General features: G+C 37.6%; 1 protein-coding gene across 5 annotated transcripts in view; it reads left to right on the top strand.

Annotated features, from left to right (window-relative positions):
• Nucleotides 1-17888, top strand: part of pcloa (piccolo presynaptic cytomatrix protein a) — a 53496-nt gene extending 35608 nt beyond the window's left edge. For 2 of the 5 annotated variants that reach the window (XM_032588994.1, XM_032588996.1), the window contains 15 exons: nucleotides 177-285; nucleotides 561-625; nucleotides 1328-1512; nucleotides 2187-2237; nucleotides 2390-2520; nucleotides 4661-4687; nucleotides 5663-5756; nucleotides 6221-6292; nucleotides 6466-6712; nucleotides 8413-8601; nucleotides 10172-10313; nucleotides 11102-11163; nucleotides 11858-11992; nucleotides 13040-13185; nucleotides 13618-17888. In XM_032588994.1, coding sequence (XP_032444885.1) covers nucleotides 177-285; nucleotides 561-625; nucleotides 1328-1512; nucleotides 2187-2237; nucleotides 2390-2520; nucleotides 4661-4687; nucleotides 5663-5756; nucleotides 6221-6292; nucleotides 6466-6712; nucleotides 8413-8601; nucleotides 10172-10313; nucleotides 11102-11163; nucleotides 11858-11992; nucleotides 13040-13185; nucleotides 13618-13761 — 1799 coding nt within the window. In that variant the 3' untranslated portion in view covers nucleotides 13762-17888. Of the gene's footprint in view, nucleotides 1-176; nucleotides 286-560; nucleotides 626-1327; nucleotides 1513-2186; nucleotides 2238-2389; nucleotides 2521-4660; nucleotides 4688-5662; nucleotides 5757-6220; nucleotides 6293-6465; nucleotides 6713-7254; nucleotides 8602-10171; nucleotides 10314-11101; nucleotides 11164-11857; nucleotides 11993-13039; nucleotides 13186-13617 lie in introns of those variants that run through there. The other 3 variants (XM_032588997.1, XM_032588995.1, XM_032588999.1) reach the window with 3 other exon arrangements.
• Nucleotides 17889-20159: the final 2271 nt, after the last annotated feature.

Below are 20159 nucleotides of genomic sequence, written 5' to 3' on the forward strand. Positions count from 1 at the left end.
CCTTGGATCATAAATGAAAAAAATCAGGGTTCTATCGGTTAAACAGACCCATTCAGGGTTTAATTTCCTTTGTTGTGGTTTGACGTGGCCTGCTTTAATCTTGACCATATAAGAAAAGTAAAAACATTGTAAATACAGCGTTGTTAATGGTGTGCTCGTGCCCTTTCTATTCACAGGAATGCAAGTCTTAGAGTGGAACGGTGTTCTACTGACGGGAAAAACTTACGAGGAAGTGCAAGGATTGGTTGGACAGCTGTGTAATGAAGCAGAACTATGTGTCAGACTGTAAGTATCACATCTTTTACTCTTTTTACTGATGTTGTTTTTTTATATATCCTCTTAATTTTATTTTGGACCATTTTTTCCTTTTATGCCCATCTATTTATGTGTTTTATTGCTATAAAAAACTTAGCAACTCCATAATTGTTAACTCTAGAGGTTACTGTGAGTCCTTTTTTTAAACTTAATAAATCTCTTATCTTGTACGTAGGTTTTTATTTTTTACTTTATCTCTCATCATATACGATTTTCAAAGCTAAAATGAAGTCTCTTCTTTTCAGTGATCTTAACATGTTGGCTGAGTCTGAAGATTCCCAGCATCTTGATTTGCAGGAGCCCAGCAAAGGTGATGTATTGTGTTTTCTTAATTTTGATCCTCATTTGAGGTTTCCCTTCAATGCAGTCTCTTTGACAGTTTTATCAAATGTTTAACCCATATCCAATAGTTGTGTTCTCTTTCATTGGCAGTCAGTCAGATTTACAGTGCTTTAACACTTTATTTGACGGGCTGTGAATAAGACTGTCATGACACTTTCATGAACATGAGTAAGTCTTCATGAATATTTATGACTGTTGTCATAAAGTGTCATTCGGTAAATCATGACACTTTTAATACAAAGTTGACATTATTCAAAATGTTTTTGTTATGACATCTTGTCATTATCCAAGAAATCATGATCTGGCATAAATTTGTTATAAAAGTATTACTGATTACACTCAAAAAATTATGTAGCTTTATGTTATTAAAGCTAAAGTTTAATCAAGTTATCAACAGAAAATGTTACAGCATTTTCTGTTGGAAAGCAAAATGAAAGTGTTGCTCCATAACGTATATTTAAGAAAACAAAATATAGGGGTCAAACTTTAATACACACTGAAATGGACAATTACACACACATTTTCTATGTTGCGTTCATAGGTTTGAATCACCAAAGAGTTCTTAGAGGGTACATTTATGTTCTCATCAATATCGCTCCTACAAATGAGGACACCAAGTTATGTCATGATTGTGTTTGTAAGATGTTCGTTTTGTTTTTTTGACTTGTAGGGGAAAAACCTCCCAGATCTCCAGGCGTTGATCCCAAACAGCTAGCTGCTGAGCTGCAGAAAGTGTCACAGCAGCAGGGTCCCATGTCCGCGTCATCTTCGAGCCTGGCCGCTCCAGCGTCTGCAACGTCCAGTCCTGGTCAGCCTGGATCCCCCTCCGTCAGCAAGAAGCGCCACGCCAGCAAGGCAAGTCAAAGGGAAGGGATTTCAGACATGTTCTGTCTGAAACTGAGGTTTCATACACAAGCCTCGGAAGAAAAGTAGACCAACATAATTGGGCTTTCAAAGTGGTTTAACCATTTCTATTTATTTTTTGCACAAAACTACAAATTTTTTCAGACATTTACATCTAAAGACAGAAATTGCTGCACAACTTTGTCTTGTTCTGTCACAAAATCTTCCTAAAAATTGTACATTTGTGGCTGTAATGTGACAAAATGGGAAAAAGGTTCAAAAGGAAGTAATACCCGAGTCAACCAAAATTGTAATCTGAAACAAGAAATTTGACTTCGATTTTAAAAATGCTCACACTGTAAAGACGTAAAGTGTGCATAAATAAACTTTAAAGGAAATAAAATGGATAAAGGAATCATAAATCATTTATTTACTGCCCATTTCACACATAAGCTGATAAAACGTATTGTTGTGATGTATGTGCACATTGCCTAAAGGACAGAAAAATGAACAGACATAAACTTAAGGCCCTTTTAGCAAATAATCTCCCAGTTGTGCCTCCAAGCACTGGAACAAGTACAGAAGAGTGCTGTACTTTATGTACCTCAGGACCACCCACCAGTAAACTCCCCACCTACACACTTTTATCTATCACAGTCTTAGCATCTTATTCTCTTCCTTTATAGACCACAGAAGGATCCAAGACCCACTCCCACCCCATCTCTGGAGAGATACAGGTCTGTAAAACAAATCGCTGCTATTTACAAAATGTGTTTCTGACGTTTAGTGTCTCTGAAGTATTCTACAGTAAATCCCAGACGACATGAAGGTAATTCATGCCATTCATGGGATATTGCCTTTTCTTTTCAACTGCCTTTTCCTTTTACAGCTTCAAATCCACTACGACAAGCAGCTTGGCAACTTGATAGTTCATGTCCTGCAGGCCAGAAACCTCGCACCCCGTGACAACAACGGCTACTCGGATCCATTTGTAAAAGTGTATCTCCTACCAGGGAGAGGGTGAGTCAGGGGAGTGCAAATTTTGAGGCACACCGTAACTGGTTCTGAAATGGAGCAAAGTTGGTTATGATTGCAAGTTATCATCTTCAAACATTGCTGGTGTAAAAATGTTAGGAAAAAAAAAAACAGCAGGTGTTTTATTCAGAATTAGAGCCAGACTGAAATGATGTTTTGTTCCATCTGATATTTTCCCATCAGTGCTGCACACACAGCCACTCTGTTGAAAACAAAACTGAATTTTCATTCATTTAAAATCGATTTAAGATTGATTTTTTTTTTGTCTTACCATTGCATCTTTCGATGTGCAGCACATGGTCTTTATTTGATATCAACTCCACATCACTATGACACTTTGAGCCAACCAGCTTTTAGGTAAACTAGGCTTCACGTCATCTCCTCTTTTTCTTTTTTAACGGAGATTATTACCTTCTAATCACTGCTAAACAAGCATTACGTGAATAATGTGAGGCTTAACGCTGACATGTGTTCAAGCTGTTGATGGATGTGATACTGCAGGTATAAATGCAGACAAAATCAATAGCGCTCATATTTGCCTGCAATCTGATCCACACTCCCTCATTAAGTCCAGGGCTCCCCTCTCACTGTGATAGCATTATAATGCAATTTACTCTTTCACCTTCTCTTCTGCCTGAGATGAGACCTTCTGTCGAATTCTGTGGGGTGTTTTTTGTTTTTTTTCACTGATCATTTATGATAAATATAATAATGTGCGGCTCCATGCATTCGGCCAACACTCTCTAAGATCTTCAGCTTCATATATGTCCAGATGCAGGTAAGGATGTTGAAGTTGGTAGTACTGAGGCAAACTGTTAGACTGAGACAAAAACCCTTGTGCACATTCTCATGTATATGCTTTTGAGCTATACATGACTTTCCACAGCTATTGGCACAAACTGTAATCCCCACACAGACTCTCTAGTTCCATCACAGATCTCCTGACAACCAAATTAAGGTTGTTGAGAACAATCGCTTAAGGCACAGCAACCAGAAAAAAAGGAAAAACATGTTGTTTGATTTGGTGAAAGTTGGTACTAAATTTCTTTCCTTTACTTTGCAGCTTTTTGAGGGGGTTCAAAATATGTGGGCCCTTGGAAAAAAGTATTTTATGTGAAAACCAGTCTGCCATAAGGTCATGACCATTGAGTTGTTATAAAGTAAAACTATGCCCCTCCCAAAATAGTTAATACTACCAGATGTCCTTTACAGTCTGAACACTAAATGGCTGCAGAGTATCAATAGAGTCCTAGGTATGTGTAAAATATGCATCAACAAGCATCTTGGCTGCATAAAGACCAAAAGCAGTTTTAAACTATTTTGCAACACAAGTTAAAAGGTGTAAAATTAACAGTTTTGATTTTTTAAATATATATATAAAGTTCTATGATGTTATTATCTGTAATAAACCTCTTAGCTGTGCTGCAGGGATATCATGGTGCAGTGAGTTTCTACACTAGCGGTGAAATCATTAAAATGACAGAAAACTAATGGCTAGTCCACACGGTAGACTCGGTTTTAGCCAATTTTAGTAATTTAAACAACTGAAGAGAAGATTTTGATTTCTGTGAAGTGGCTGGCCGTATCAATTCACCTGTCCAGCTGTAATGCATCAGTCTGCTAAATGTTTAGTAAATCATTAGTTTTTGTGGCAGTAGTTTTTTTCAGCAACATTTAAAGATGATACAATCTGGTGGTTTTTGAGGTTTGATAGTTGTTTGGAAATTATGACCTGGACAAGGTGGAGTGATACAGCAGGTAGCCTCATCAACCATAGCATTGTGTAGTAACAAAGATGAAGAAATAGTTCTAAATGTAACAAAATCAGTTTGATTAGTCACTACACAGTTTTCAAATTAGAAAATTGAGTCTGCTGCTCAATACTGGTGCACTAAACATACTATCAGTGAAACATTATAACAACAAATTAAAAATCTTTTTGCACATTTTCAGTCTTTTTTTGCTTTTAAAACACAAATAAACCACAAAGTAAGCCCAAATCTATTCCAAGCTCCTCTTCCCTGAAGCCCTTATAGTCCACTGAGACGCTCTGAACCTCCACCCTCCCTCTGACTATTGTTTCTGTATGTTGTTTTCTACATTTAATGCATGCTGGACCCCTCAGTCAGGTCATGGTTGTCCAGAATGCCAGGTATGTGACTTGCCCACTCTAGTTGTGTTTCAGTAAAGAAAAAATAAAACAAAACTGGCTGTCAGTTTGGCAGCTAACTTAGTAGGATCATGGTTGATCAGTTCAGTGTCTAGTAACTCCTTTCATTCTTTCCTTCATTTTATGTTTTGGTATTGTTAACTTTACTAATATCTTGACATCTTGGCAATAAAATGACCATCCTTAACCTAGCCCAACTTACCAAATAGTTCCCAGTGCCTATGTCTTCTCCTGATAGATTGCTTGTTGTATTTGACCATTTAAATTTGAAACTCAAGGTTTTAGCTCTAACCATTTTAGTTTATCCATGCAGGGCTTTAAAAATCTGCTTATAACTCCCCACATTAATCTTTAGTCCCATACTGCACCCTTAACACCCTGTCACATTAGCTACACACCTGTGACTTTGCATAGAGTGAATTGTTCTTGTCTTTTCCAAACCTGCTAAAATCTCATACCTGACAATCCTAAATCAAACCCTGTTCTCTGCAAAAAACATCCATGTGAAAAAGTCATTTATTCAGTTTGTGTTCTCTTCCGTAAGAGGTAAAATATTTAATCCCTCTTAGAGTCATGAAGTAGTGTTTTTGACCTACTTCATGACTTTCGGGTTTTCTACAAGTACTAAATCGATGTCTTTGAAGATATTTCTCAAATGACCCACCTAAGCATATGGTAGGATGTCAAAATTCTGTGAGACTAAATGACTTAATAGACCACAAAATGGACTTTTTTGCAGCACACCCTGACATCAGTCCTTTCTTTCCATGCACGTAGGTCTTTGCATTATTAACCATCCAAAACAGTGTTCATCACTTTCATTGCCTTCCTTCTATAGTTTCACATTGTGCCCTCTTTTGACCCAACTACTTGCCCTTGTGACAGTGTGGTGGTTCATGTACTTGTATGCTAGCCTAAGTGATAACAAAGTGCACATTTTGTGATGTTTTCCCACAGTGCTGAAAACAAGAGAAAATCCAAACATGCAGGCAAAAGCCTCAATCCTGAGTGGAACCAGACCGTCATCTATAAAAACATCCACCTGGAGCAGGTACTGAAGTATTTTTGGAATGCATGAAATCCTTCCGATCTTTTGTATTTTATTGTGGACTTGGATCAGGACACAGCAATGTGTTCACCACTGGTAGCTCTTACTTTGACCCACATACTAATTTTATACTACATTATTAACGGTAAGTTTTGTACATCTTTTGATTATTTCAGATTTAACCTCACATGCCCTACACCAGTGCCATCACAAGCTTCTGGGTCAAATTACACCTGCAAAGTATTAGCTCTATGCATCTTTCTGTCAACTCAAATACAACTCTTTAACACCAAGCTGAAAGTAAAAGTTTAAACAGTTTGGATCAGGGTGTGTGGGGTCTGCAGAGGTGTTAACTGCTTTTTTCCTGACCCTAGATCTGCATCAGTTTTCACTTCTGATTTCCTCTGCCAGGATCACTGACTGTAGAACAACAGTACTTGTCATAATTTGAATTGTATGTGTTTCAGCTGAGGAAGAAGACTCTGGAAGTGAGTGTTTGGGACTATGACAAAGGTTCCTCTAATGATTTCTTAGGAGAGGTAAATGTTGCCTTCAATATATATATATATATATATATATATATATATATATATATATATATATATATATATATATATATATATATATATACAGTATATTTAATGAAAATACAAAAATACAAGTAACTTACCCAATCTGTGAGCTTTTGCTAACATGGTTTGGTTGTCCCCAGGTTCTTATTGACCTGTCCAACACAGCCCAGCTGGACAACATTCCTCGATGGCTCCCCCTTAAGGAGCAAAGCGAAGGCGACCCCCATAGACGTTCCCACTCAGGCCAGGGTCGCCATGGCTCCTCCAAACCCTCTTCACAGCACTCGTCCCCTAAAGTCTCCGGGACCACTCATGATAGTCAGGATTCCCCCAAATCATCTGTCACCAAGAGTCGAAGCCATGGGATCTTTCCAGATCCAGCCAAGGGTAGGACACGATGAATTTCCTCACCTGCCTAACCTGTCAGTCCCAAACAACTGTCCGTATCCTGCTGGTCCCCTGCTACTCCTGCTCCCCTCCTCTCTGTACTGGGTATTCCTTTTCCCTGTGATTCCTTTCCCTGTCTCCTCTCTCTTTTTGCCATGTTTCTCTCCTACGGTATCAATCGTTGTCCTTGTTTATCTGTTTTCACTACTTGTATTCTTTGCTGCTCATTATGCACTCACTTGTAGCTTCAGCTTCATGCTTTTTTACTTTGCCATGGTCTGTTTTCTTGGTTGCCATAATGTCACCCAGCTCAGAGGCCTAGCCTTAGCTTCCCGCTATCTTTCCTCTGCCACATGGCTGTGGAAGGCTTTGAATGCCTCCCTACTTTTGCAAAAAATAACAACAAATTAGCATTAAATTTACTTAGAATGCTCCAGAGGGTCCTAGGCTCAGCGCAAGTGCTGTTGAGCAGGCCACAGCCTCTTCAGTTCTGTCAAGCAAAGAGTAGCTTTTCAGTAATTTGGTGAATCTGGTTGTTTTAGACACACAGGTGACCACTATCGAGAAATCCAACAATAATCCTGGCACATCGAAGCCTTCCTCGTCCGAGGGCCAGAGCCAAAGCCCCAGCCACGGACACAGCCAGCACACTCGCTCACATGGCGCTTCACGCTCCAGCAAAAGCGCTGCGAGGCAGTACCATCAGGACAGCAGCACTGGAGGCAGCGGATCTGCTGTGATAGCACGGGGCGAAGCCCAACAGCAGTTACAGCAGCAGCCGCCGCCACAACGCCTTCCACCAAGTAAACCAAGACGCAAATAGAGCCCATGCAGCATGGCCTCCTCACAATCATCTCTCCCTCCTTTTTACTTGGCCTTTCTTTTCCGTTCCTTTACTTTCCTTTTTTATCTTACTCTTAGTCCTCCTGATATTTTAGACATTCTGGTCCTCTTCTGTTGTTTCCAGTGCGCCATCCTATCTCCTGTATGTATTTACATATGTTTAGAATGAGCCCCCCACCTTTACACTGAAACATTTTCTCTAACAGGTCTAACCACCTTTCATTACACCCAAAAAGAAAGACACAAGATTAGGCCATGAATATAAAAACTAAAATAACTTTTTCTTCATTCAAAATAAATTGATGTGGAATTAATAAAAGTTCAACTGTGATAAAGGTGCATAACCCTTATTCAGTTCCACTCTCAAATTTCTCAAAACCAGTAAATTCTCCAGCAAATTTCCCTGTAAGGGATCGAATTTATCATTGATCATGACTTTTTAATATTTATCCAACTTTTATTACAAAAAATCCCAGATAATATATTTTGGCATTTAGATTTTTTTTTCTCTCTTTTTTTTGTACTTTTTAATTACTTTCTTTAAAATCTAACAACAACCAGCTTTGTTAAAGTTCCTTCATCGACTTGGTTGTGCATGCTTGTACGCCACCCCCTTTCTGGACCCACAATGCACTCCGGGCTGACGCTGCGCACCCCTCTCGTTCGAGACACGCGGGGAAGGGTGAATGTGCACTGCGCACTGTGACTGCATGTGATTCTCAGTCAAGCTGATTACCATGGTGAAGATGAACTGCGCTCTGAATCTCCATCTTGCTCCTCCCTTCTCACACCTTGAACTGCGATGCCGTGACCTTTTGTTTCCTGCTGTTGACCCTGCAAAACGCAAACACATCCAGGCCAAAGGAGCCAGCTCTCGCTAAGGCACCAGAGACACAGCGTAGTTGGTGTGCTCACCATTCAAAGACCCCAGTCTGACTGGCTGCCTGCCCTGCCATCGACCCTGTCGGCCAAAGGGAGCAGAGCAGACGGCAGACTCCTGAGCCTCAGGAAAGCCATGTCAGAGGAGAGGCCGCAGAGCATCGGAGGTGAGAGTTTGCCCCAAGAGTCTCCCCTCCTCTGTCGTGTGACTGAAGCAATGAGGGAGCAAGGAGAGAAAGAGAGAGTGAAAGAACGAGAGGATGCAGTACTACTAACGCACACCTGCAGAAAGAAAGAGGGGGAGTCCTACAAGGTAGAGTGAGACAGGAAGGCAGAAAGACAGTTGCACTCAGCCACATCACCAGATTCATGCAGCAAGACATGCTTCCATCTTGGTCACCCACAATTTTCACTCACTTAAGAAAAAAAAATAGGTCTCAAATTTTGATATTCTTAAATGAAACAACGTGGTGTTATTGAAGTCTGCAATCAGTCAGTGATAATGCATCAAGTGGCCTGAAATAAAACAGTGCTGACAGGGATCCTTTTCTGCACCACTTCCACATCATTACTGATACCGCCTGTTTGAGAACAAAGGTCTAAGACATAAAACAATAAAATACTAAGCATGTAAAAGGGTACATTTAAAAGCACTGTAAACCATACCACGTCCAACAGTAAAATTTGCATTGCCGAATAAAAGTATTTTTCCCCCTCATAGATTTTTTTCAGTTTTGGTGTTTCACACAAAGATATTTTGAGTAAACTCAAATAAAACTGTTTTCGAATGATAATGTCACTTCTTAAGAAGGGGGAAAAAAACATCTGATGTAAGCTGACCGTATGTGAAAATTATTTGTACCTTAATCTAATAACTGGTTGTGCTAAGTACAAACTGATGCCTGGATATTCTCCATCAGGATTTTTTTTTTTTTTACAGAGTATAGTATTCATAGTTCTGTCATTTACAGCAAGCTGTACAGTTCCTAAAACAGCAAAGCAGGCCCAGGCCACAAAACTACCACCACCTCTGGGTCTGGTACTAGTCAGATCTGGATGTGTCTAATTAAATCAAACCAAAAAACAGTAAACTTATGCCTTAACAAGCATGGTGTTACTTTTATACATGCAGCTAGATTGGATTGGATAGCTTTTTAACTCTTAATAAATTAAATCATAATTGCTTCTTGTATTTACTCTGGATATCTTTGTTTGATATTAGAGTTTTTATTATAATCTGGATTCATTTTGTGACAGAAAAGCCAGAACAGAAAAATCTGTAAGGGGGCAAATTGTTTTCCACTGCGCTGTACGGCAGTAATATCTCCCATGGTTAGGTTGTGCACACATTCAGTATTTCATATAGACGATTAACAATGAAAGTAGTACCTTTGTGCCTCTTGTGTGGTCTGCATCATCCTATATGTGGTATTTTTTCTGTTTAAGCTATCACTGTTTTGTCTTTTTGCTGAGAAAGACTTTAAATAAATGTGTGTCCACATGCTTCTTGCTTCTCCTTAATGTTTGCATACAGTTCACTACTGTCTGATCTTGTATTCCTTAAATACACTTCCTTTTTGTCCACAGCATAACAGATTGTAATTCATTTTGACAGATTTGCAGTGCTGCGGATTGTCAATCGATGCTTCTTAGTTCTAACATTTATTTTGGACAGCGCTAAGATGCTGTTTTTGCCTTTTTTTCTGTGGTGATGGGTGTGCTTGTGTCTATGCACAGCTCGGTCAAGCTACAGAGCAAGCGATGCTCCAGTTACTGCGGCCTCTTTGGACAGTGGCCTGAGCGGTAGTGCTTACAGCCTTTTGGATGAAGAAGGAGAGACAAATGAAGTGGACAGTGCAATCTTCCAGGTCCCTCGATTGTAAGTAGGCTCAGTCTCTTTATACATGTCAGAAAAGACTTCAACTAAAATGCGCTCCTACTGGGCGTCAAACGATTAGTGGTATCAAAGTACACCAAGATGTTACCTAACGTAAGATGACATCTTTGCTATTGAACCAACTAATTTTATTTCTTAGACTCAGAATAGTAAGAAGCAACAATATTCTGCTGGGCTTCTAAATACATTGCATGCTTATTGTTTGAGCATCAAAATCAAAATAAGTAAGTAATGGTAGAGATTTATGATTAGAAACATGCATATATTCAATTATTTGAGCTTGTCAATATCAACAAACTAAAACACTACTAGACAAACTAATGCCAACATCTGGAGTTTTAAAAAGTAACAAGAATAATTTTAAATCCAGTTTATTCTGAAGGTGAAAGTTCTGTCAGCACAGTCTTGGCCTTGTTTAAATTTGCCTGGGAAATGAGGGCTTTGCAAAATGTAGTCAATGAATTCAGAAAGACACATGTCATGTTTAAAGGAAAATGTCAGGACCTTTGTCATTAAGCTTGATCTCTACTAAAAGTAGGTCACAAATCAAGAGGCAACAATAAACACACGTTCATTTCTACAAAAGAATGCCTGGGGCGAAAGAAGTCAGCTCTTGAGAAAAAGCCAAGTCAAAACATTGACCTTTGTTTGATTGAAATGTGTAACCGTCTTTTTTTATGGTTTTGATTATAATAGACTGGTTTTCAAACCATTAAACATAAATGCAGAAATAAGTCATTTGTTTTCCTTTTCTTCTTTTCTTGTTTTAGTGGGAAGATCCCAAATGGCACAGATGTGACGAAATCTTCAACAGGACACAGTGATGGGGAAGGTTGTATAAGGCTATGTGTTGCTTTGTTAGCAATAAATGTACTAAATACAATGTACTGTACCGCATCTCACAGTTTCTACAATATCGGTTAATTAAAATTTTCTTTTCGTCAACCTTTTTAAAGAAAGTGATTGCACATTTTGTTTTTCACAGAGAACACGCACTCATTACCATAACAGCTCATTGACAAATATGGGCTCTTTTGTCACACTTACTTGTTGCTTAGAGGCTAATCTAGTTTATTACACTAAAACCTACATTGCTGTTAAAAAGTGTTTGCCCCCTTATACATTTATTTTTATTTTTGCTTTTAGGCGCACATAAATGTTTCAGATAAAAAATGTTTGCACTGAATAAAGATAACCTGAGTAAATACAAAAGGCAGTTTTCAAATGATGATTTCATTTATTAAAGTAAAAAAACCCTCATTTTTAATCATATTCAATGTAAATTAGTTCAGTAATTAAGGAGACAAAGTGGGCAGACAACATTTGTTATTTGCCGGTGTGACATCGACTTTTATGTCACTTTAAATGTATAAACAAAGATGTAATTTTTTTGTACACGCTTCCCGCTATTAATATTTCATTCCACAAGAGGGCGGCAGAGGAATGCAGAGAAAAGATCAGACTGCGTAGTGTATCAGCCAAGAACCCCCATTTTATGTATGATCACTTTATTTGTTTGTTTTTAGGAAAGACTCAGGTGATGGGGGAGATCAAGATTGCTCTGAAGAGAGAGATGAGGACAGAGGGGGAGCATCTGGTCCTGGAGATTCTTCAGTGTCGCAACATCACCTACAAGTTTAAGACTCCAGACCACTTGCCTGGTAATCAAAACAGTCTGAGCAGCATCACGTGGTCATGTAGGTCTTCAAACATACCTGAAAGTCAAGAAACCCACGCAAACATCTGCTTGGCCTCTTAAATCCTTTCCTATTTTACTGAGGCACAGCAGCTGCTGTTGCAGTATTCTTATCAGCCTACCCTCATGTTTAGTGTACCTTTACTTTAGATAATTGCTTACATAAAACCAACCACAAAACAAATTAGCCCCCCTATAGGGTTATATATCATCCTCTTATAAGAACAGCACATCTTAGATATGGAATGTGTATTTCTGCCTCATTATCAGCTCTGACATTACACAAAATTGGTCTAAATACGTTTAAAAAAATATTAAAGAGACTTAGAACACACAAAAAGCAATACAGTAAAAAATTTTTAAAAGATGTTTCATATGTTTAAAACGCAATATAGTTTATTTTTATTATTGCGCATAGAAAATGTTACATGCAATGTTATAGTGACAGTCTGACATCTATAAACGGAGGACAAAATGGTTCTATTTTGCACATTTTATTTTATTTTTTTGTTTCTTTGCACAGATTGTAACTCACACAGTGGCTTATTTTGCCATATTGGCTGTGGGTTCTGATGCTCAAGCTGGTTGTCGTTTCTTCAATTTGCATTTGCTTCCAGATGGGAAATGCAGATTGGCAGCCCTCTGTTCTTTGAGAGTATAGCTGAACTGGTGCAAGCAGTTGCTCAGTGACTCATACCATTACCTCCTTATTGTGGTGACAGCTAAGTGTAGAGATATCTGTTGCCAATTAAGTTAGTCCTTTGGTTCTTTGCAGCAAATTTGCTTGAGGTTATTTTACAAGTTTCTGTAAAGGACTTTGTCCTGACTTGCAACTTCTTTGAAGTAATTAAAACCTTTGCTTAATTAGAAGTTGTACATACTGAGACCTTTATGTCTTCTGTGTCTGCCAGTCTCTGAATCTTGTGCACTGGACTTGTTTATGTTCAGTTCTGTTCTGTCAGCGAGACCATTGAATTGTGGTTTTTACGACAATGTCTGTCGGTCTCTACAGACCTTTATGTGAAGCTCTATGTGGTGAACATTGCCACCCAGAAAAGGATCATCAAGAAGAAGACCAGAGTGTGTCGTCATGACCGCGAGCCGTCCTTCAATGAAACTTTCCGCTTCTGCATGAACCCAACAGGACACTCACTACAGGTAACTCAATTGGATGCTTATGTAACCAAAACCTGAGTACTTGATTTAAGAATATTGGCAATATTGGCAAATAAATGTTCAGATGTTTGATAGCAATATGCCTTGCAAGATTATTCAGGACACTGTTTGTTCTGAATGCTGAATAGTTAATAAATATGAAAGCAAACTGCATGTTAGTTGTGTCTGTTTTGCAGCTTTTTACAAGCGCAAACTGGACTTCTTGTCCTTTCTCCTCCAATTCACAGAAATTTGCTACTTCTTTGCTGGTATGTCACAAAAAAAAGAATCAAATACACTGAAGTTCCAAGTTTTTATGTGGAAAAATGGGGAAAGGACATTGCAAGCGTCTAAAAATATACTCTTGCAGAGCTACTGAAGTACATGTTTTTCTTCAAAACGTGAGACGTATTAATTTCCTTCTTCTTTTACAAGCTCTTTCTTGTGTCAAATGGAGGCAAGTTCATAAAGAAGACGCTCATCGGAGAGGCTTACGTGTGGCTGGACAAAATGGACTTACGCAAACGAGTTGTGGGCTGGCACAAGCTTCTCGCTAGCACGGCCCAGATCCACTCGTAGGGAGACACTGAGGACTTTAAAGCAAAAAACTGAAAAGATGATGGGTTTGTGAAATCAGAGGGAACTTAGCTGAGCATCTACAAGACCGGTCCCGTTTGGCTCTTTGTGCTCTGGGGGCTACGGGCTATGGTGGCTCTGGAACAAAAGGAGACCAAATCACTCCATCTCCAGCCTTTGTTTGGGACTTGTTTCGGATGACGCTCTCAGCATAGGGAACTTGGCTTCACGTTTACATGAAAATGAACACATTTACAGCGTGCAGGATACACCGTAGTTTTTCCAAGGGAAGAGACAACAAACAGCAGGTGATGTGGCTCAGCAGAGGTCAAGATCAACCAGGTATTACACATACTAATCCACCAACACACACATGCACACAATTACTTTGCACAAAATCATTTCCACCCATGAGGACCCTTAGCTCTAAAGATACAGGGGAAAACAGGGAATTGACACACTTGTAGATTTTAATTTATTCAGGCGCTTTATCCAGGGACGAGTCTTTTCATCTGCATTTATTTCTTTTTTTCAGAATTGTATTGAATTTCAAAGCCTTTTAGAAATGAGACAAAGAAGGTTCTGCCACAGAAAAGTACTATTTATTTTTTTATTATATTAGTGTCAAATTCTATTGTTTGTCTCAGTTATTTATCAGATGTTTTAAAAATTCATGTTTGGATGGAAGTATATTTTCCAAAACACTCTACCTACTTAGCTTTCCAGATCAAGGAAGAAGAAAACCAAGCATGTTTTAGATTTTAGACTGTGCTTTTCCTCATTTGTTTTATCATATAGCTGAATTTGTTTGGTAAAGAATTATTATAAATATATACCAGATTGGATACTATACAGTATATTGTGCGCATGAGTCTATTTGGCATGCAGTACCACATGTTTTGCCACTAAAAAAACACCTTTAAGGCTCACTCTGTAAATAGTGAAGTGTCATAGGTGGAGATGAAAATATTTCAATAAATAGATATCTTTATCACAGACAATCACGTCTTGACGATTGTGACATAGAGGTTTTATTTATCCACGACGCCCCCATAGAATGTGAGACGTCGACCAGAGATTTTCTGTTTTGCTTTGTGAGATCCAAGTGCTGTGAAAAAGGATTTGTTGTTTACATAGTTCTTCTGTTTTTGTCAGACTTAAATGTTTCAAGACTTCAACCTATTTTGAAATCAGACATATATAATGTCATGAAATAAAAAAAGAGCTAATCTTAAAGGATGATTTAATTTTTTCAAGGGAAAAATGGTTAGCCCAACCAACCTGGCGCTGCATGAAAATGTAAACCTATTGCAAGTCACAACATTGTTGACAAATGTTGAGCCACTCATATTTGCAGAATTATTGAAGTTAATCCACAATGAAGAGTTTGCAAACATAAGCTAAATTTAAGGTTATGTCACATCAAGGCCACCCAAAATTTCTTTTTTTTTAATTCCATTTAGAAGTGGACTTGCTTGTATACTTTGGACTATTGTTTTGCTCTTTGTGCTCTGGGGGCTACGGTAACAAACTGTTGGTCAGATAAGTTCTATCAAGGTCTTTTGGTACAGAGCAGAATTTTAGGTTAAACCAAAAACAAGTCATCAAAGTACTACACAAACAAAGTAGCCACAAACTTTGAGTCTACCACCATTATATATGAAAATCAGTATTACGTTCTCTTTCTTAAATGCTGTCATTATACACTGAACTGCAGGGATCTAGTCATCCAGTTTCAGTTTAGTCTTGTCACTTTACAGAATGTTTTTCTACTAGTCTTGGAGACCATTAAGATGTTTTTTTGGAAAATGTTAGCTGGGCCTCTATGCTATTTTTGGTTTTGGCCTCTGAATTCTTCCATGAATACCATTTTTGCCATTTCATTATTGTTGAATCATGAACACATGAGGCCTGTAGTGCCGTAAGATGCTATTCTGGGTTCTGTCCTTGGATAAGTCGTTGGAATAAATTTAGAATGGCCATTAGAAAAGTTCATCCCGGTTTCCTCCAGTTGTGGATAATGGCTCTCACTGTGGTTCACTGGGGTCCCAAGGGATTAGAAATGGCTTTGTAACCCTTTCCAAATAAATAAACGTAAGTGACTTTTTAAAATCTTTTATTGAATTTCATTACATTGGGACTTAAGTTTGTGTCCCCCTCAATTATAATCTTTTGGCCTATTTCATGCTGTTGGACCGGTTCTGTTTAAGGCACTTTTTAAATCTACAAGTATGATAGCAATCAGTAAATGAAATCAACATTTGAAAATTGCAATTTGTATTTAACCATGTTACCTTTATGCAATATTTAAATATGTTTCATTATCCGAAACATCCAACAGTAACAAAGAAACAAAAACAGGAGAATTCTGTAGAGCAGCAAGTGCTGTTTTTGCATCACTGTCATCAGTCTTGCTTCAGTTTGTATGGGTGGCACTCTTAACAACACATTCTTATTGTGGTATTTTGCACTTTTTTTCCTGCTTAGAATGTAAAAAGTTGGCATCCTGCTAAATTTTCTTTACTGTGACAAAATAAAAGAAGTGGTAAAATGAGATAACAGCAGATGTGGGGTACAATAATACATGTAAATGCACTACTGCCGTCTTCACTGCTATAATGCTATGCTGTTTGTCATTTTTTAAAGTTAAAATCAAAAATATCATCTACAATGTTCTCTATGTCCATTATATTTGAGAAAGGTATGCTTTGTGGAGGTTAAGAGGTAGTGCTACTGGTTCATCCAATATCATAAGCTAAAAAAAAGAAGTAAAACTAACACCTGAGTGATTTCTATGCAACATCGACTGTAAAAAGAGGGAAGAAACTGCATATTAACTTACCAGTAGTAAGTCACCGATTCCTAATTTGCACTGCTGCATCCTCCACAACTGGTTACTTGCTTTAATTTGGTTTCCTTTTCTTTTGAACTTGTGATTTTTGTAATGCTGTACAGATGTTTACTTATTTATTTCCTGTGAGACAGTGTCAATGTTAAGTTGAATTGCATTTGCTTACAGTACATATCAAGTGTACAGAAAACAATTTTTTTTACACAATGTAGAGCTTGTTTACAACGTCAGGAGGACTTGAAACTCAGAGATATTATGTTACGTCAAGAAATTCCTCGAAGCTAAAGAAAAAAAATTTGACGTAAAAAAAAGAACTTGCCTCTTGTCTGCACCTACCTTTTAGTTAGTTTAATTTACATTCAGCATATCAAAAATTATCAAAAGAAAAGACTGTAAAAGATTGTAATTAATGGACATTATACATGAAATGGTAGTTGTTTTAAGGTCTCTCTGTAAGTTTCTGTTTGTGTTCTGTATTTTTTTTTTTAGGTTGATATTTATGTGCCTGTGTGCAGCGAGCCATGTGGTCTCATCCTCATCCATGTCTCTTCTTTTATGTGTTTCCACTCAAACACCTGCTGTAACTCATAACTGATTCCACATGTTCACACACAGAGTTAAACAAAGATGCCATCTCCCTGTTTTTAGCATTGTAAATATATAGTTTAGTTTTTTTATACATACATATAAATATATCTATGACGGGGAAAGGGGAGTAAAAGATGTTTTAGTGGACATAATAAAAGGAAATGTATTTTCTCTTAAACGGTGTGCAGTGGATAGGCTGTAAAAAAAAAAGATGTTTTGTCTGCCTATAGGGACCCAGATTAACCAAACCCTTTACACAGAACACTACAAGGTTAACACAGTCGTAACACAGAAGTCTTATTGTGACAACTCGAGTTAGCCGCAGGAGAATTTAAATGTGCTCACTGGATGTTGCATGTTCTGTTGGTGGTTCATACTATTTTTGTGTCCAGATATTATTACAGAAAACTGAAAAGAGAAAGAGGGTATAGAAAGATATTAAGCAAAAATGTCATAGAGAGGGGGTAGAATAATGAAGAAAAGCTTAAATTAATGACGATGTATGCTGACTGTACAAAGATTTTGCTTGTAAAACCTGTCTGGTTTTTCACTTGTAAGTAAACAGAAAAAAAGAAATAAATCTACTGTGATGGTTTTGTGATTGTATACAGAAGGTATTGATAAATTATGCAAAATGTGCTGTAAAAATGGCTATTGCCTCATGTCTAAATATTAAATATCAGTACAAAACTTATTATTTTCTATTGTGTATTCACTTATGACCCGATTTATTTTGTTTGTTTGTTTGTGTCTGTTTTTTTCCTCATAGTTGTCATCAGTGCACTTATGCTATTTGTTGGAATAACATCAGTGAGATGCGTCTTCTTGCCATTTCTTAGTCTTGACCTGTTTGAGATGAGTTTGTTCAGCTCCTCACCTAAGATATTTTCATCTACTTTCAGTGTGAATTTGCTTGGACTCCTTCTCCTTGTACTGTATTTTTCATAGCTGAACTTAAATTCTGTTTGGACTTCTTTGAATCACTTACAAGACTCGTAACTTGCAGCAATAATTTTTCTGAATACAGATTCAGATGTTGTTCACTCTCACTTCAACAGTAAGGAGTCAAAACCAAACTTAATATCTGAGGTTTGAAAAAGGCAGATTTTCAAATGCAATGTTCTAATCATGCACACCTCAGTGTATATGTGTGATTTTAGCCATTCTTAGAGGGATTAAGTGTAGAGTGTCCTCATTTATTCCTCAGTAGAAATCGCACTCTTCATTACATAACGGAGATTTTTAAAAGTATGTTTTGATTTTGAATTTCTCTGTATTTTTTAAAAATATACAAGGACTCAGTGTGTTACAAAAACACATAGTGTCCTAATTCTTTTCACTTCTATGTGCACTGTATAACAAGCATATTTAAAATATCATCACATTACGTTACAGTGTTAATGTAGTAGCAACATATTTCCAGAAGGTGGCATCGTGCTGCTTTTTATTGTTGAGAAGCTCCTCCCAGGCACCCTGAAGCACAGGTGTTTGGCTGATTGTGGCTGATCAGTCTTCTGCTCAGGAACGCGTGGGCGTCGACAGATGGGGTTTGTCACCAGCTCCTGCTGTAGCATCACTTATTCAAGCTTCAGATGTTGTTTCAGCATCAGGTATGTGTATATTGAAATATCATTGGGAAGTATGAATGGATTTTTTTTTCTTCATTTTTCATTTGTTTTTAGTTTTAGTGGTTTGTGTTGTTTTTCCCCCAGTTCTTTAAATTTTTTCGTTTGCCAGGTTTTACAGCAAAAATAATTTATGTCCCAATATATTCATTGAGCACAAATGAAAAGCTTAAGATGTTCATTTTCTTTTGTGTAATGCATATAAATCACCACGGATAGTACTGTGGTATTTCTGCAGAGGCCTGTTAAACAGCCATTCCTTTGATTCAGTCGTGTTGGAAAAGGACTGGATCAAAGCCCTGATTCAGCCCTGTATATATATATATATATATATATATATATATATATATTCATTCAGCATCATAGGACTGGCCCTGGATATCTCTCAATAATTTCTTTCCACACATTACTGTGGAAATTATTTTTATTATTGCATATGTATAAAAAAAAAATCGGCATGCAGTTTTCTTTGGATGCAGTTTATTATATTCATTGGTACTGGAATATAAACTTAACTCTAAAAATTTCAAATGTCAGAGTTGGACTAACTTTTCCTTTTAAGAATATTAGAATTTCGGACAGTCTGTGCAGCTTCTTTTTGAAGCTAGCATCTCATTTTGGTTGTCTGATTTGTTTTTTGCACAACTTCGTATATTATTTGTATGCAGTTATGACAAAAAGAGCACCACCATTTCCATTGAGCAAACTAATAGCACCCCAATCACCACAGATTGAGAAGCATGCAATTAAACAGTTTATTTATTTCATGGCTTTTTTATAGTTTATGGAAGTAAGCATTTATGTGATCCTTAGAGAACATAAGTCTTTATACCACAGATCAAGAAGATCTTGCTCTTCATAATTCCTCATCTGTGCCCTCCCTTTTTGTTTGTGAAAGATCTTAGATTCTTAAGCTATAAATATGTGTATGTGCTCTTCTGCCTTCAAAGATGTAGTTTATGTCAGGCAGAGGCATTAAAATGTCTGGCTGTCATTCTGCTTCAGCAACTCACTGAGAGAAGAGGATGATCAAAACGACAGAAATCTGGAGGGGCCACATCAGACAATGTCGCCGGCTGCATCATCTCATCTCAGGTTGAACAGAGGTTAGATCTCTCTGTAGCGGCCAAAGAGGAGGTTTGTTTTGTCCTTTTTTTTATTTATTTTTCTTTTGAGAGCTTACTTTGACAGAATTATTTTCTACATTCCACAATTTACAGGATAGATGTTAATTTGTACTTTTGGCCCAGGTCAAATGAAAGATGCCAACACACTGGCCTTATTTTCTATCTTAGGAATAATTGAAGTTAAACGTTAATGCCAGGACAAATTTTTAC

Source organism: Xiphophorus hellerii, chromosome 17, assembly GCF_003331165.1.
Source record: "Xiphophorus hellerii strain 12219 chromosome 17, Xiphophorus_hellerii-4.1, whole genome shotgun sequence".
Lineage (NCBI taxonomy): Eukaryota > Metazoa > Chordata > Actinopteri > Cyprinodontiformes > Poeciliidae > Xiphophorus > Xiphophorus hellerii.